The sequence below is a fragment of the Neltuma alba genome, unplaced genomic scaffold, assembly GCF_004799145.2.
Source record: "Neltuma alba isolate B1F8T4 unplaced genomic scaffold, ASM479914v2 tig00012206_pilon, whole genome shotgun sequence".
NCBI classification, from domain to species: Eukaryota; Viridiplantae; Streptophyta; class Magnoliopsida; order Fabales; family Fabaceae; genus Neltuma; species Neltuma alba.
This window is the reverse complement of record NW_021636742.1, coordinates 271,478-285,528: the sequence shown is the minus strand read 5'-3', so window position 1 is coordinate 285,528 and position 14,051 is coordinate 271,478. Positions and strand designations below refer to the sequence as shown.

Genomic DNA, 14,051 nt, shown 5'->3' with positions numbered 1-14,051 from the left:
ATTAGTGCGGGTGGTCATTGTTATAATGAAATCTAAATTATTTAAAATTTAATCTAAATAATTTAAATTTAAAAATCTAATCTGTCATTTTTTAATAACATAGTTTTTTTAAAAAGTGTCAGATATAACATTATATTTATTTTAAAGTATTAATACCATTTTTAGTATTAGAAATTTGATCTGGTTTCCCAAATTTAAAATTAATAATCGTGGTCCTTGAGATTTGACTTCAGTTTGGTCCACTTAATGATTTGGCTTTCGTAACAAGGTTTCAACAGCCAAAACTAAATTGTTTTGAATTTTAGGAATCAAAACTAAAATGAGGTTAAATTTCAAGAACTAAAAATAACATTAACCTTTATTTTAAATTATATATCTATTAAAACAAAAACTTGTTTGATTTGGACCATTCAAAATTAGTCTAGATAGTCTATATTAAAATCAGCAATCAATATGTGGAATGTGCTCCCTTTATAAATCCCACCATGGAAATTCTTGAGTTGAGTGGCTCATAATGATATGTGCTGTACGTCAAATCAACAACATTATTGAAAAAAAAAAAATAATGCAAGAGTTAGTGACTATTGATCTGACCTTAAAATTTGTATCTTTTCCATTGACTTGTTGACTTGTCTACTACATAAACAAGTTGATGTTATTATCGTTGCTAAATTAAGTACACAGTCATATCCCTCATCACATTCCATTCCAATCATGGCAACCTCTTGTATCATTTCTTTGGCTCTAGTTTTCTTCTTTCATCATCTTATCATTCTCTCCACTGCCCAGCCCAGCTTCGTTTATTACAATTGTTCACTTGGCAAAGAAACCTACATAAAGCCAAGTGCCTATTACGCCAACCTCAATGCTCTTCTTTCTAATTTCACTCTCGACACAGTAATTGACTATGGCTTCTACAGTTCTTCCTTCGGCCAAAGCCCTGATAAAGTTCACGCACAAGGGCTTTGCCGAGGTGATGAGGAGCCATTTTCTTGCCGGAAATGCCTCAACGATGCCAAAACCCTTCTTCCAAAGCTGTGTCCATATCAGAAGGATGCTTTTGGATACTATGACATCTGCACTTTTCAATACTCAAGTCGTTCCTTGTTGGGGATATATCGGTTTCCTGATTTTTCGCACAATTTTAACAACCCACAAGATGCAGAAGATGCAGAACATTACACAATTGCGCTTAATGATCTGATGCGAAGTCTGAAAAGCAAAGCTGCTTCTGGAGACTCTACTTTTAAGTTCCATGCGGGATACAAAATAATAGGTGATGAGTCTGAGACTACTGTGTATGGTCTTGCTCAGTGTTCGCCGGATTTGTCTAGGAGAGATTGTGACGCTTGCTTAGGGAACGCTATCTCAAAAATCCCAGATTGTTGTGAGAACAAGATTGGTGGTAGGGTTATAAAATTCAGTTGCAATCTTCGATTTGAGAGGGTCCACTTCTATGATGATTAATCACCCTTTTCAGTAAGTTTTTGAGCTTTCAGGTGTTAGTTTTGTGTGACTTTTGTCCTCGCTAGATTTTTGGTCCAACATGTGATAGTCAGAAGTATATAGACTTGGTCGCAAAGTTGTTTAAGCATGAATATCAGAAAGCTTCAACTCTGTGTCTCAAAGTTTATACTCCAGAAGTTTTCACCACACAAAAGAAGTCAAGTTTAATAATTCTCTCAGCATTTCCCCTTAACTGTTCCAACTTCTGAAATTGCATCAGTTGTTGGTCTGAAAAATAATAAATAATAACTTGCAGAAGGTGCATATGGTAAATAATATGCATTTTTCTTGATGAAAACCAAATAAAAACTCGCCTTTCAAGCTTAATACATCTGAGAATATGAGAAGTCTAAGCATGTTTTTCAAATGGTAGCCTGGCAGAGCATATAACAGGAGCGAAATTCTGATTGAAATAGTTCTTTTTGGTGGCCAACAAAAAATAATATATAACAAGATTTAATACAACATAATTCTAATTACAAAATGCAACGAAGATGAACCAGGGAACTTGTGAAGTATAAACCTTTAATCATAGTGACCTGGCGGCAAAAATTGAGATATGTTGAGAGAAACTCGACATCCTATATAGTAAGAAGTTGCACAACTTCTGAGCATTTGAATATCAACTTCAAGGCCAACACCTAGTTAGCCAGCATAATATTAAGGAGTAATTAACTGAGGCCACATTTGTTTATGCTTGAAACAGTATATTCTCGTTCACATGATGATGCTTGGATAGAGCTAGTAGTATATATCTCGTTCACTGGATATATATCTTGTTACTTCTGAGATACCTTCCCCATAATGGATCTCTGAAGCCATGGCTAGCTTGTTTGGTACATTTTCTTGAACACAGAGTAAAAAGATATTGATGTATCTTATTGGTTTAATTCACTAGACGGCTGTGATATTCCACTACTTTGTTCCACGCATGCATTTTGTCACAACAAACATGGATGATAGTGTATATTTGTGGAATTGGCCCAAAAAAAAAAAAAGATACACATTAATTAGTGGAAGAAATTAAAGACGCAATGTATGGTTTACCATAATGAGCGGCACACACACATACACATATAGTTGACCACGTGCAATTGATACTTGTTTTTCGAGATCTAATCCCATGTTTTCCTTGACTTGTGTCATGTACACTGTTCTATCTTAGATATAAGATTTAGTTGAGAGATTTGGTTAATAGTGGAAGTTTTCATGTATACCCATACAATTTTTTTTACAAATAGCTAAATAATTTTTAATTTTTACATTTAACCTTGTCTTCCATTTGTCGCGCACTTCGTTCCCCTTCTAGGATATAAAGGTATTGTCTGTATTACTATGTTACACACAGACGAACAATACTTTGCCCGTCCAACTTACTCTTCTTTCAACTTGTAACTCCTGGAATTTTCATAATATTCACAGAACAACGTTAAAAATGAAAATAAGAAGAGGCCCTTTCCATTGCTCATCACGGATGACGTACGTAAAACGTTTCCATCTATAATGGGAATATAAGGGAGGCCCCGCAAATGAAGTGGCCATTTATATTCCAATAATGTAGAAATGTGAGTGGACATATAGTTGGCTTATAATGATACGCACTATAAGTAACTGTACATCAATTTAACTACAGTATCGAATAAAATAATGCAAGAGGTAATGAGTACTCAACTGATAATAAGAATGCGCATGACTTGTATTTCTAGAAACCTGGACCACACACAACAATTATTTTAGTACCAATACTTACCAAATCTCAACCATTTAAATTTAATATGAACAGTCAAGATTTAACACTTGATATTTTTGTTTTTTTAAAAATATTTTCCTTTTAATAGGTGTATAATCCAAAATAAATATAATATCTTAACTGTAAGTTTTTTTAAAAAAATAATTTGTTTATTTAAAATTTACTAGTTAAAAATTTTAAATCTAGACCATCAAAACTAATTTTGAATTGTTTAATTTTGAATGTTTTAGATTTTATTGCAGTGATGCAATGAGCACTTAAACTAATATTTTTCATTAGTTTGTTGGCTTATATAAGCAAGTTGAGGATTTTTTTTTTTTTTTAACTAATACCTGTAGTTTACTGGCATCTCATCTCATCTCATCACATTTCATTATCTTCCAATGATGACAACGTCTGTAATTTCTTTAGCTCTGGTTTTGTTCTTAGTTCACCTTACGTTTCTCTCCGGCCTGCCTGACTTCCCTTATCACAAGTGTTTCAGAGAAGGAACCTACCAAAACAACAGTCCCTATCAAATCAACCTCAATACTCTTCTTTCGACAATGCTTTCCAACACAGCTGACGATGGCTTCTACGATTTGCAGCACGGTCAAGAGCCCGACATAGTTCAAGTACGAGGTCTGTGCAGGGGAGATGTGAATCAGACAACTTGTCAGAATTGCCTCAACGATGCCAAAACTCGTCTCCCAACGTTATGTCCAATTCAGAAAGAAGCATTTGGATACTATGACTTCTGCACTTTATACTATGCCAGCAATCGAAGAGTCATAAAGAACGGTAAACAACCTCGCCATAGTTACAACAACCCAGCAGAAGCAAAAGACAAGGAAAAGTTCACAAGTGCGCTTACTGATCTAATGCAGACACTGAAAAGCCAAGCTTCTGGGGACTCTGATTTTAAGGTAGCTGTGGGAGGCAAAGTGGCTGATGAGTCTGAAAATGTTTATGGTCTTGTTCAGTGCTCGCCAGATTTGTCTACGAAAGAGTGTAATGATTGCTTGGATGACGCGATGTCAGAGATCCCAGTCTGTTGTAGGAACAAGATTGGTGGTAGGGTTATTAAACTCGACTGCAATCTTCGATTTGAGACGGTTCAATTCTATTATGATATTTAAACTCTGATCTCTTGGAAATGTGAGTCAAAATATATATTAGTTACCTTTTATGGGTGCATCTCTATACGAACTTGGCTTATTTATGTGTTTAGGAATAAGTGACCCATCAAGGACTAGGAGTAAATTATGCTAAACGTAAGGTTGCTTGGAGTGTCGTGGAAGTCTGTATAAATAAGTAGAGTGGTTTGTGTGTTTGAAAAAGAGTACTTGTGTATGGCAAGTCTGAATAATACATATGAATGCTTTAGATTTATCGCTCTTTCTCTCTCTTCCTAACTAATACTTTCTCATAAGCAACAACTAACCAAATTACATAAATCGAAATATTGATTAAAATTAGTTAAAAACGATTAATGTGTTAGAAATATAATTTATTTTTCAAATATACTCTTACTCATGAAGACAGTAAGTAAGAGAGAATGTGTAACAGGTAGTGTAAAGACATATATTTAATGGAGAAAAATGTAAAGAATATGTAAAATTTCAGACAAAAAATCTGCTGCTTATATTTAGGATCCGCTATATGCAAAAAGAAGTTGCTTATATAATATATTGGAACAGAGGAGTATGCGTGAATTTGTCTATACACATATTATTAAAATTAATATTTTTGTTTGAAAAATACAAAATTGGTGATTGACAATAAGTATTAGGATATTTTAATGTGTGTAAAAAATCAATATTATAAATATTTTCTCATTCGATGTTATAATGTCCTTTAGAATACCATTCCATTTTTATCCAAAAGTAGAGAAATTACAATGCATCTATATATCATAATTCAAGCTTCATGATGAACACAGGACTTAATTTAAAAAATACATACGTAACGACATTGAAAAAACTATAGAATTAACTTTTGTTTGAAGAAATAAAACGTAACAAGAGCACTCAAAAAAGAAAAAGACCTGCTAAGCCATGAATGGATGTTATTTTCTGTGGCATCAATGATCTGCCGGGTAATAATTGCGAAGTAAACGCGGGAAATAAACACAAATACTTTTTTCATTAAATAAACAAATAATACTTGTACTGTACGATATATTACGTAGGAATTGAACAAGTCCCCATTGCGGCTTCATCTACTTAACGTCTGACTTTTATCTATGTAAAACTGCTAAATCTGTTAGAAATTAAAATATGCCAAATTAATTTTCTAAAATATTCTAAATGTAAGACCCATTTTGTATAAAATGGGTCTTACATTTTAGGATTAGAAAAAATGTAAAGAAAAGGCTCAAATCCAATTTTTTTCTGTGCGTAGATTACGCATCTTTAGTTATCTGAGGCCATTTTTCTCAGATGTCTCTCAATAATAAATTTGTTCAAATAAAAAATAAATAAATAGAAACAGTGCTCGGAATATATGAGAATAATGGAGACTCGGCAACTTAGTTGGCATTTAAATTCCAATATGGGATGTAGTTAATGGATATTGTGTAATATTACCTACTGTTATTGATAAAAGCTCATTTGTTTTTTATTTTAATCCTAAATATTAGAGCTTAATTTATTTTGCCTTCATATTTATTTTTTTTCACGATAGTCCTCATAATAATAGTAGTTTTAGCTAATAAATTTGAATAGTAATATATCCTAGAAAAAACAACACTTATTTATTATAAATAACTAACTTAAATAATTTTCTTAATCTACTCAAATTCATAAACTAGCTCTTATATTGAAAAGCGGAGGTACTACAATTTTGTGAATTGACATCGATTGTTGGGTTATAATTGACAAGTCCTGCAATCGAATGAACAAAAATTATTGAAAGAAAATGCAAGAATTGATGTGTAATACTACTTCCGATTTCAATAGGGTGTGTTTGGATGAAACCAAACCGTGGTTTGAAAAAGTGATTCTGGAGAATAGATTCTAAGAAAAATAGATTCTGGAAAGAATAAATTTTATGAAAAAGTGATTTTGAGAAGTGAGAGTGTTTGGATAGTTGCTATCAGAAGCACTTTTTATATATACAAATTACTAAAAAAAAGACATAAGTTAATATGATAATTACAGAGAAAATAGATTTTATGATATATTTTAATTTGAAGGAATAAAATTGTTAATAATATATTTTTTATTAACATAATTAATAATACATAAGATAATATAATTAATAAATAATTAATATGTATATATATTTATAAAATATAAGATTAAATATGTTTATAAAAAAATATGTTTATAAAAAAAATAACAAGATACATATCCTATAGACTCTCACACTCTCCCTTTTTTCTCCAAAAGTAAAAAAATTTTGCTTTTTCCAAAACCATGGTTTTGGAGCCAAAACCATGGTTTGGGCCCAAAACCATGGTTTGGGCAAAATGGGGTGGTGTTTGGGTGACTTATCACCCAAACCATGGTTTGGGTCCCCAAACCATGGTTTGGGGTGTCACCCAAACGGTGCTATATTATGTTCAAGTCCTTGAAGTTTTGCTCACGTGTGGCTTGCAAGACTTGTGTCTCCCTAAGATCTTCATTTACTTGATGTCTGACTTTAACATTTAAACTTCTAAATTTTGCATAAAATATACCAATCTTGTTTTCTGAAAACCTGAAATATAATGTCCTTATTGACCCAAAAACTAAGCAGGAAGAATAAGCTAGCTAAGGTCAAGTCTAATAAATTGTGTTTATTGAGTGCCTGTGTGTAATATGAGAACAGAGAACCCCACCACAACGTATGGGGGCACTTGAGTTCCATTCTGGAATGTAGTGAACGAAGGACATTAATTAATGGATGTGATTCAGTTTGAGTGATGAGCATCAAATCTTCCTAAATATAAACACTCTTTCAATACCCCATTCATATGTAAAATTCAAAAGAAATGGACATAAAATAAATAGAACAGAATGGAATTTAGATTTCCATATAAAAATTGAAAAAACCAGATATTATACATATATATTACATTTTTAATAGTCTGATATTTTGATATGTTCAGAATCAGAAATAAAAATTGTTTCTTAATTATAAGTTTTTAAAAATGATGATTTTCATTTAAAAAATTTAAATCGAAACTGTTAAAATTGTATTTGAGGGTGTGGAGGCAGGTAGGTCTATGTTTCTTGGTTTCAATAGGACTCCTTACAAGCATTGTTTCTATCTACTATTATCTAAAAATAATCAAGTTATTAATGACTGGACGCAACCAAAAATGTCGTCACAGTGATGAGTATTATGGTAGTTATTGCGATGAGCTCTGAAATTAATTCGTGATGGAATATGCTATGAGTATAAGGGGGTGTTTGGATAGAAACCAAACCATGGTTTCAGAAGTACTTTTACGAATTACGAAGTAAATATGTGGAGGAGGTTACCTCGTTTTGCGGAAAAGTGATTCTGAAACCTAGGTTTTGGTTTTGCCAAACACCCCCTAAAAGAATTTAGTGAATGGACATTGTGGAATGTACGGAATGGACATTAATTATTTATAATATGAGAAGTGCCACATCTAATCGAGAACATGATTGGAACAAAATGCTAGAGTTAATAATTAATAAGCTGATCATAATTTAGGTATGTGCAGGACTGGTAATCCTATACTAATTATTCGCATCTTTTCTTAGACTTCTTGTTGATTCTGTAGTATAAATATGTTGTCTCATGGATCACATTTCATTCCATTATTCCATTAATGCACGATGAGTACCTCTGATATTTCTTCGTTTCTTTTGCTTTCTTTGCTTCCTCACCTTATTCTCTCCGGTCCGCTTCCTCCCAATGGCCATTATACTTATAGAAGAAATATGTAGGAACCCTAGCCTTGCAGATGAGTGCCTATGAAACCAACCGCAATGTCCTTCTTTCTAATTTCACTTCCGAGACAGAATTTGACTTTGGCTATCATACTTCCTCCGCCGGCGAAGGCCCTGATACAGTTTACTTACAAGGGCTGTGCCAAGCTGACGTGGAGCCGGATACTTGCTGGAGTTGCTTCAACAATGCCACAACCGATCTCCCAAAGGCATGTAAAATTCAGAAGGACGCATGTGGATACTATGACTTGTGCACTTTCACTATTCTGATATTCCAATGCAAAGCAAGTATAGCTGGATCCTTCATTTTCCTACAGTTTTAACAATCCAGAAGATGCAAAAGACGCGGCGAGCTACACAAGAGCGCTACAAGTTCTAATGGAAAAGTTAAGAAACCAAGCTTCTGGTGGTAGGGATGATTATAAGGTTGCTGTGGGAAGTGAAACATCTGATAAGTCCGAAACTGTTTATGGTCTTGCTCAATGCATGCCTGATTTGTCTCAGAAAGATTGCAACGATTGCTTACAGAACGCTGTCTTGCGAATCCGAGCTTGTTGTCTGAACAAGGTTGGTGGTAGGGTTATCGAATTGAGCTGTAATCTTCGATTTGAGAAGATCCAATTCTATGACGACATATGAACTAATCAAATATTTTAATACATGAACTTTCTTTTCATCTAAACGTAGGTCCTATATATGTTCTAATAAAATCTGAATTATTTTACTCTTCGAGCAACTAAAAATTATCATTTGAAATTACGTGAAGACAGACCAAATGATGATAAACATTGTATTAACCTATATAAATATATATATATATATATATATATATATATCCCGAGTTGGAATTTCCTGAATTGTTCATGGCTTAATTTTTCGACTACATATATGTCATCTCTTAAATTTATGCATTTTTGTGGTTGATAATTCTTAGGATTCGATAATCTCTACAAAGATTATCGAACCGACACGCTAGATTCATGTATTATTGAACTTCAACATTCAAATTTTGAAGAAAAATGTTACTTATTTTTGTTAAAAAGCACGGTTACACATTAAACCGGTAGATTCACATTAGACAACGCCATGCAAAGAACAAACATATGGAATTATATACGGCATTAAATTTATGATTTTCGACAGAAATAAATACTACCTCCGATCCTTCATATAAGAGCTCATTTAACTTTTATTTTCATCATAAATAAAAGATGCTAATCCACCTTGTCTCTCATATTTATCCTTTTTTTTTCTAAGAGAGTTCTTGTAATAATGGTAGTTCTAGCCAATACACTTAATTAGTAAGAATATTTTAAGAAAAACAACACTTATTTATTACAAATTACTAACTTAACTAGTTTTTTTAATCTACTCAAATTAGTCAATTAGCTCTTATATTAAAGACCGGACGTAGTAGCTTCAAATAAACATATATTTACAGTGAAAAGCAGAATATGTGAAATATTTTATACTAATTTTTTCTTCTATTAAACTGATTATAACTATCAAGTGTTTCTCTTTTTCCTTTTTATAGAGCCACCCGGTATCTGTTAGTCACATTAACCTTCGACCAACCTAAGCTGTAGTAGGAAGAACCACAATGACGATAAAGTTTTCCAGACGAATATTTAATGTAGCAATATATCTTAAGGCTCAAATTTATTGATTAAATTAGCATAGCCTCCTATGTGCTCGTTATTATGATGACATGTGCACAGTCAAATAAAAATTGGATAGTCCATATTTAAAATTTATATTATGTAATTTTTAAAAATTATAATTTTATTTTAATTTTATGCTTATACAAAATAAAAAAATATTTTAGATATAAAATTTAAAATAAATTTACTTTGAACAATCTAAAATCAATTTGAGCATGATTCTTATTATCACAATAAAGATGAAATGCCATTCCTGTTATTTATGAGCAGACACAATAACATATATACACTCAACTCAAAATATCAAGTTATATAACTGAAATGAGAATAGTATGTGTCCAGTCTCATAATAAATTTCAATATAATATATACGAATTGTCTCTCAATTTCCTTTCTATCTTTTAAGTGATTTTATCTTCCTTTTCTTCTGTACATAATTTGACTTTTACACATATTTTCCTTATAAATTAATATGTTGATGATTACACACCTATTTTAATGTGTTAACTATTTGTATGTTCCTATCTTTTACCTTCTCATTTGAACCTCTCGGTGGATACGAAAATTAAAGGTGCCTCCCTTAAGAAAAGACGACACGTCTAAATTTTATTAATATTCTGCCACATTCTACACATAGCAAAACAACCCCTCAATTAGATTATATATATACGATGCTTAATTCTACTTGGTTGAAAAATGAAGATTCATAATTTAGTTGTAATCATTCTTCCAAAAAAACAAAATTTGGTGCGCAAAATTTCCTTGTCCATGGATTTATCAGCAAATTAAATACAACAATGGGGTGTCAAAAATACCTGCATTTTTGTAAGAACAAATCATTCAGGATTCATTCTCTCTAAAATTTGAAAAATCATGATTCTGCATATTACATCCACAAAAATCAATGCCGGTTACAAGTTTGACTTCAATTTTGAATTGCAACAAACATAGGGATTGTTGAGAAAAATGAAGCATGTTAAATGTGAAATTAGACTTTTCAATTTTGACTTTCAGGCATAATTATGTCTCTCATTAACTTGGATTCTCTGTGACAGTATTGTAATATTCAGGAAAATGAAAGGCTGTACATGGGCCCACATTTCATTTATTTGCATGTAGATTCAGTAAATTATATGTTACGTGGGATCTGAACCTAATTAATTCATTATAAGCTCTGTCACACTCATAAGAACTGTTATTATATCATTGCTCTTAGTAAATTTCTCCATTGCAACGAACATGAGATTCTCTCAGGACTCGTTTGTTCTCTTTGCTTTGCTCCTTTTCATTGGTACAATCAGAAGAGTGTGGTCTAGTTTAGTCTTGGTGTTGACCAAACCATGAATATAATGAAAAATCACATTCATTCCATAGTACAATTCCATCTTCTTCTCTGGATACTGACACTATTCTCGTTCCTCAATATGTGAAATCTACTTATTATAAAGCTTAATTTATCATTTCTGAGAAAAAAATTGGAAAATTCCAACTCTTGATGTGATTAACTATGAAGAAAGCTTGTTCCAGTACGCATATCGATCGATGCTGAGTTCGTAAGATTATATTCTCTAGTGTCTGAATTATTGTTCATCTAATTAACAGTTTTTCTCGAAGATCAATTGAATCAATACCTTCATTATATTCATTAGTTGAACTTTACCATCCGAATTTTGAAGAGGTATGCTCACACAGGAATAAGAGAAAGCCCTTTATCATTGTTATTATAATTATTAAAAAGCACTATCACAAAACAAACAGGAAATGACACATGAAAACAAGAAACATTAGAACCCACGTTCGGCACCTACGCAGACACCGAGAAAAACGACATGACAATGAAACATAACCCAATCCCAAAGGCTGAAAAGAGTCCAACAACTGAAGTTTGGACATAAACAGGGCATTCTCCTGCGAGAGACAACCTCAACAGATCAACAGTATCCTGCTCCGCTGTTCTCTTCCAGGTTCTGATACTGCTGGAATCCTTGAGGAGCAGGTGGTGGAGGAGGCGGAGGCAAAGGCGGGGGTGGCGACATCATCATGTTTCCTTCGAACATTATCGGAGATTGCTGCAGGAATGGCTGCGCGAGAGGGGGAGGAAACACCTGGGCTGGTGGAGGTGGAGCTGCCATATTCTGCGTTGGCGGTGGTGGCGGCGGCAGCCGGCAGCCCGCGGAAGAGCTGCTACCCACATAGAACTGAGAAGGTTTGTTGGCATTTGAAGCAACATGGAGCATAGCCCGATCAGCTCGGCCCCACATTGTCTTCTTCATCTCCTCCAGACGCGCCTTGTAGCTCCCTAGCTGATCCATGGTGAGACTATTAATCGGTTGAGCATACCAGAACTTGGTCTCCATCTCCTTCAACTTCCTGTTGAGTTCTTCTCCGTGCTTCTTCTCCACCTCTAGCTCTTCCATGAGGCGAGTGAGCTGATCGTTAAGTTCCTGGACGGCAGCGCTCCGGTGAGCCTCCATCATCTGCATGGAAGCTGACGGAGGCTGTGGTGGCACACCACCATTCAGGAAACGGTCCAAAACAGCATCGACACTTGGATGGCCGAACGAGAAAGCCTTGTCGCCGGGAGAGAAGACGATTAGGGCAACCTCAACCCCACAGAGAGTGCAAAGCTCACTGGCCTTCTTGAAGAGGCCGGCTCGTCGCTTCGAGAAGGTCACTTGCAGGTTGCTTTCATTCTCCATCTTCTTTATCTCAATCTTCTGGCGACCCTTACTCCTCCTTCCACCTGCATTTGAGCTCGACGACGACATGGCCGAGATTAAACTGCAAATTCACAAGTGACACAGAAAGATAGAATAAAGGAATTGAAGAGAAAAATCAGTGTTTGAATGGTACACAGAAAGGGATGGAGCTGGGGTCAATTTATAGGGCTTCTGGGAAGGGTTCAACACAGTGGTTTTGTGGGACAAACCATTTGTCTTAATTAGGTGTCAGAATAATTATTACAAATATTGGTTACATTCATATTTTTTCAGGGTTTGAGATTTTTTAAAAAATCTCTCTGATAATGACTATAATGGCATTGGATTCAATGTTATAATTAGGGGGTGATTTTATGTTAAATATGGTAGGAACTTTAATGTTTGGAAATGGTGACCATAATTAGCCTGTTTAGTTACTCATCTGATTTTATTTATTAGTCACTTCTAATATATTTTATCAGAACCAATAAAAAATTTAAACTCCATTAATTCTTCTTTAAAATTTAATTTTTTGGTTTTTTTTCCTATTTAATACCGACACTTTTCAAGAAGATAACAATCTATATAATAATACATAAGCAAATAAAATAATACATTTATATTTAAAAAATTCAATAAAGTTACAAATAGGACAAAAAATCTTTTTTGTAGTAAGACTAGAGAAGTATGTTATATTATATAACTCAATCTTATCTTTGAAAAAAAAACTATGAAAATTCCACTGAATTCACTGAAATATATTGACCTGGTCTTTTTTCCCATGGGAAAAAAAAAAGTTTAATGGTTAACTGTGAAATTATGAGTCTATATTTTTTTACTAATAAGTGATACACTGGAGTAATCCAAGATGTTCTCTTCAACAAACAAACGCGGAGCTTTTTATCCTAATTTACTTTATGCATCGATACCAAATCCTATAAAATTAATCTTTGTAATATTTCTTTTGTGAAATTTTTACTACACCGTAATTTACTGAAACTGCGTTTTCCCATTTTCAATTTTCAAATAAAACATTTTGCGGCTCTTTATTTATTAAATACTTTAATTTGGTTAACTAAAAATGGGATAATATGGCGGATATACAGGTTTAACACTTGCTTTTGTATCAGAAGCTAAATCTGGAAAGATGGAAACATGGCATCTCTTTTTAGAATGGGATTGATGACAAAGACACACAAATATTCCATTTCTGCACATAATGACCTTTTTCAGTTGCAAAAATTAGAAAGAGATTATGAAAGCATTTGTAATATGACTTTTTTATGCTGCTATCTATCTAGTTTTCACACACAATCCATTGATACATCTAGATACGTTTAAAAGAAAAAGAGGAAACTATGCAATGAGTCTTTTATCTTACAGATTTAAACCCACTTTACAACTCATGGTTGTGCATTTTCAAGGAAGAGTTTTAGACAAGCTGCTTAGATATGCTACCTTTACTCCTTAATATAAGAATTAGATAACTAACTTGGAGATATTAAGAAAATTGATTAAGTTAATTATTTTTCTATCACAAATGTATATT

The 14,051-nt window shown here is 33.2% G+C and overlaps 4 protein-coding genes across 4 annotated transcripts; 3 read left to right on the top strand and 1 right to left on the bottom strand.

Moving 5' to 3' along the window:
* The first annotated feature begins 714 nt into the window (after positions 1–714).
* Positions 715–1,467, top strand: LOC114724952 (cysteine-rich repeat secretory protein 38-like). The gene has a single exon (XM_028911419.1). The coding sequence runs from the start codon at positions 715–717 to the stop codon at positions 1,465–1,467; it is 753 nt and encodes a 250-aa protein (XP_028767252.1).
* Positions 1,468–3,801: 2,334 nt separating this feature from the next.
* Positions 3,802–4,374, top strand: LOC114724951 (cysteine-rich receptor-like protein kinase 26). Its single transcript, XM_028911418.1, has one exon. It carries the CDS (start codon positions 3,802–3,804, stop codon positions 4,372–4,374), a length of 573 nt encoding a protein of 190 aa, XP_028767251.1.
* A 3,782-nt stretch (positions 4,375–8,156) lies between these two features.
* LOC114724950 (cysteine-rich repeat secretory protein 29-like) lies at positions 8,157–8,781 on the top strand. Its single transcript, XM_028911417.1, has 2 exons — positions 8,157–8,351; positions 8,437–8,781. The coding sequence occupies exons 1-2, from the start codon at positions 8,157–8,159 to the stop codon at positions 8,779–8,781; spliced, it is 540 nt and encodes a 179-aa protein (XP_028767250.1).
* Positions 8,782–11,734: 2,953 nt separating this feature from the next.
* On the bottom strand, positions 11,735–12,571 carry LOC114724948 (agamous-like MADS-box protein AGL62). The gene has a single exon (XM_028911416.1). The coding sequence runs from the start codon at positions 12,569–12,571 to the stop codon at positions 11,735–11,737; it is 837 nt and encodes a 278-aa protein (XP_028767249.1).
* Positions 12,572–14,051: the final 1,480 nt, after the last annotated feature.

What these genes read in the sequence shown, in the direction of transcription:
- LOC114724952 (XM_028911419.1), top strand. Translation starts at nt 715, where the DNA reads ATGGCAACCTCTTGTATCATTTCTTTGGCTCTAGTTTTCTTCTTTCAT.
- LOC114724951 (XM_028911418.1), top strand. Translation starts at nt 3,802, where the DNA reads ATGCTTTCCAACACAGCTGACGATGGCTTCTACGATTTGCAGCACGGT.
- LOC114724950 (XM_028911417.1), top strand. Translation starts at nt 8,157, where the DNA reads ATGAGTGCCTATGAAACCAACCGCAATGTCCTTCTTTCTAATTTCACT. An exon ending in CCACAACCGATCTCCCAAAG is followed by an intron (nt 8,352 to 8,436) that starts GCATGTAAAATT and finishes AAGCAAGTATAG; the next exon opens with CTGGATCCTTCATTTTCCTA.
- LOC114724948 (XM_028911416.1), bottom strand. Translation starts at nt 12,571, where the DNA reads ATGTCGTCGTCGAGCTCAAATGCAGGTGGAAGGAGGAGTAAGGGTCGC.